Source organism: Mustela lutreola, chromosome 3 (genome assembly GCF_030435805.1).
Source record: "Mustela lutreola isolate mMusLut2 chromosome 3, mMusLut2.pri, whole genome shotgun sequence".
Lineage (NCBI taxonomy): Eukaryota > Metazoa > Chordata > Mammalia > Carnivora > Mustelidae > Mustela > Mustela lutreola.
This window is the reverse complement of record NC_081292.1, coordinates 29,313,353-29,316,040: the sequence shown is the minus strand read 5'-3', so window position 1 is coordinate 29,316,040 and position 2,688 is coordinate 29,313,353. Positions and strand designations below refer to the sequence as shown.

The 2,688-nt window shown below is 41.9% G+C and overlaps 1 protein-coding gene across 1 annotated transcript; it reads right to left on the bottom strand.

Annotated features, from left to right (window-relative positions):
• Positions 1 to 1,784: 1,784 nt before the first annotated feature.
• Positions 1,785 to 2,402, bottom strand: LOC131826496 (large ribosomal subunit protein uL5-like). Its single transcript, XM_059165770.1, has one exon. It carries the CDS (start codon positions 2,364 to 2,366, stop codon positions 1,830 to 1,832), a length of 537 nt encoding a protein of 178 aa, XP_059021753.1. The 5' UTR covers positions 2,367 to 2,402; the 3' UTR covers positions 1,785 to 1,829.
• Between the last annotated feature and the right edge of the window lie 286 nt (positions 2,403 to 2,688).

The following is a 2,688-nucleotide window of genomic DNA, read 5'->3' as shown; positions in this document are numbered from 1 at the left end:
ACTACTAAATTCCTCCCACAGAAAGCTCTAACTTCTAGCTGTTACTAAAAAGAAAAACGATTACTATACTCTCGTCCTTGCTTGGTAATAGCTTAGAAGTTGCTTTTTTAAAAACAAGCTTAGGAAAATTTGATGAAGCGCCTCATTTTTCATAATTATGTAAACTATTCATAGTAAACAGGAAAGAGCAACAAACTCTTATGTGGGAGAATGTCATCACCAGCAGAAGCCTTGGTATGAATGAGTGCCTTGGATAGCCTAGCATCCCTCCCAGTCTAAGGACAGAAAAGTAAAAGCGATGAAAAGGAAACAGAATAAAGCAGCAGGGTGCTGACTTAGAAGTTTCAACTGAGACACAGAGAAAGGCTACAAAATAACAATGGCTGACAGTGACCTAAGCCCTAATCTAAGAGCTTTTCACACTTTAACTCTCTTGATAAAGACATGAGGCAGGAACTTCTCTAAACCTCATTCTACAAATGCGGACACTGAGGCACAGAGAGGTTAAGTAACTTGTCCGATGTCTCATGGTATTGTCATGGGGATTCCAATATAAATTCAATATAAACCCAGGTATTCTGATGGAGAGCACAAGCTGAAAACGCCTCATTCAAGACACAGGGAGCCCGAAGGACTGACCTCACCCAGAAGTGTGATTTTATAACACTAAGAAAAAGATCTCATCCACCAAGGAGGGATGAAAGAGAATGCCAATGATGAGGAGAACAACAGCAAGAGAAATAGAGATAAAATTAAATTTCCTTACAACTTGCAGCCCACGGTAAATACCTGAGACATACCTGAGACATGCAGAATGTCCTCAAGGAACTCACAGCAGCCTTAATGCTTTGTTAGAGACTAAAAGCAACCGTAGCTTGACAACAGGCAGACCTCCAGGCTCCTGTAAGTCGTCTTTAACTACAGAAATTGCTTTAGAGATTTGCATTATCTCTACCCTTCCACTCCCTCCCCCACCTACTGATTTATAAAAATATGTAATTGGTAGCACCTCACAATAACATGTGCAGCTCTTTCTGCCTTGGGGTCCTGTCCCCATACTGTAATCAACACCTCAAGAATTCTTTCTTGACCACTGTCCTCAGTGACCCTGCATCACCAAAAGACCGCTGGCGAGGAAGAGGATTCTGGCAGGAAGTTTCTTTGGCAAAATCTTTCCTTTGCATCCCAAGCCCTCTTCCTTTGAGAAAGGGTGACAGGTGACTCCAGCCCCCTCAAAACAAGTCTAATGATTAAGAGGGTTAGAGAGGGGGGTTCAGCAAGACTACTCAGAGAAACTTTGTTATTAGGGACACAGCAGACTGAGGTCTGACCTCTTTGTCTCTGAAAGTCTAGAAGGCAGACAGGACGCAGGAGCTGCTTTGATGCTGGGGCTAAGGCAAGTTTCCACAGCTTGCCTAAGGTGACTACACTTCCCCCTTGAGGCAAGTCAAAGAGTAGATGATTTTTTTTTTTCTTCTTCTATGAAACAGGTTGGAGAGAGAATTGATTTGGAAAATACAGATATTTGTGTCTCTTTTACTTATGCTCTCCCCCTAGTACTTAAATCAGTGCTTCTTCTAGTGGCTAGAACAGATGGTCAAGGAATATTTAGCCATATTTTTAAAATTATTATTATGTTATTATAAACTATTTATTAGAAATATGGTTTTATAAGTCATTAATATTTAATATAAATACATTAAATAAATAAAGCATTTACTATTTCCTTGATATTTAATAAAGAAATATTTGTTTTTTGTGTTTTTTTTTTTTTTTTTTTTACATTTCACTGAAAAGTTTTTATTGGCCTTTTGGATAGAAATGGGAATTTATTTGCCAGGAAGGATGATCCCATCATACTTCTGCTGGAACCAGCGCATGGCCTCCTCTTTGCTGATTCTGTGTTTGGCCCCAATGCAGCCTGTCCTGCGCTTCTTGTCTGCGATGCTGAAACCTGGCCTACCCAGCACCACATAGAAGTCCAGGCCGTAGATCCCAATGCTTGGGTCATACTTGATACCCAGATCGATGTGCTCCTGGATCCCAAAGCCAAAGTTTCCAGTATCAGAGAAGTTATTTTTAATTAACTCATACTCTCGAACCTTTAGACCTTTCTCCAGGATTTCTTCTGCCTTGGCCCCACGGACTGTGCAGTGGACAGCAATCTTTTCATTTCTCCTGATACCAAAGGATCTAACCGTGTATCTAGCTTTGGAGAACACGGGGGTCTGGCCTGTGAGCTGCTCCAGCACCTTGGCTGCCCGGGTCAGTCTGTCTCCACTCTCCCCCACGCAGATGTTGAGGCAGAGCTTGCGGATGCGAAGTTCCCGCATGGGGTTCTCCTTTTCACCTTGATCCTGCGCCATGGTGGAGAACAGGAAGAGCAAGAAATATTTGTTTTTTATTAATACATTGATACTAATTAATACACTAATACATAGTTCACTAATGGAAAAACACCGAGGAAGGAGTGATCAGCCAAAGGAGAGCCACTGCTACATCACAGGAGGTCCAGCTGGAGATCCAGCAAGATTCCTCCTCCAAAATACCCACTCCATTTCTTGTGCAGAGAAAACCCCAGCATTTTAATATAATTTACTTCGAAGTTTCCTGGTAGATGAAGACATTTGTGGGTGTCATGTGATCCACTAATTCCACTCCCGCTCCTCCCATTTTATCCTGGACAAG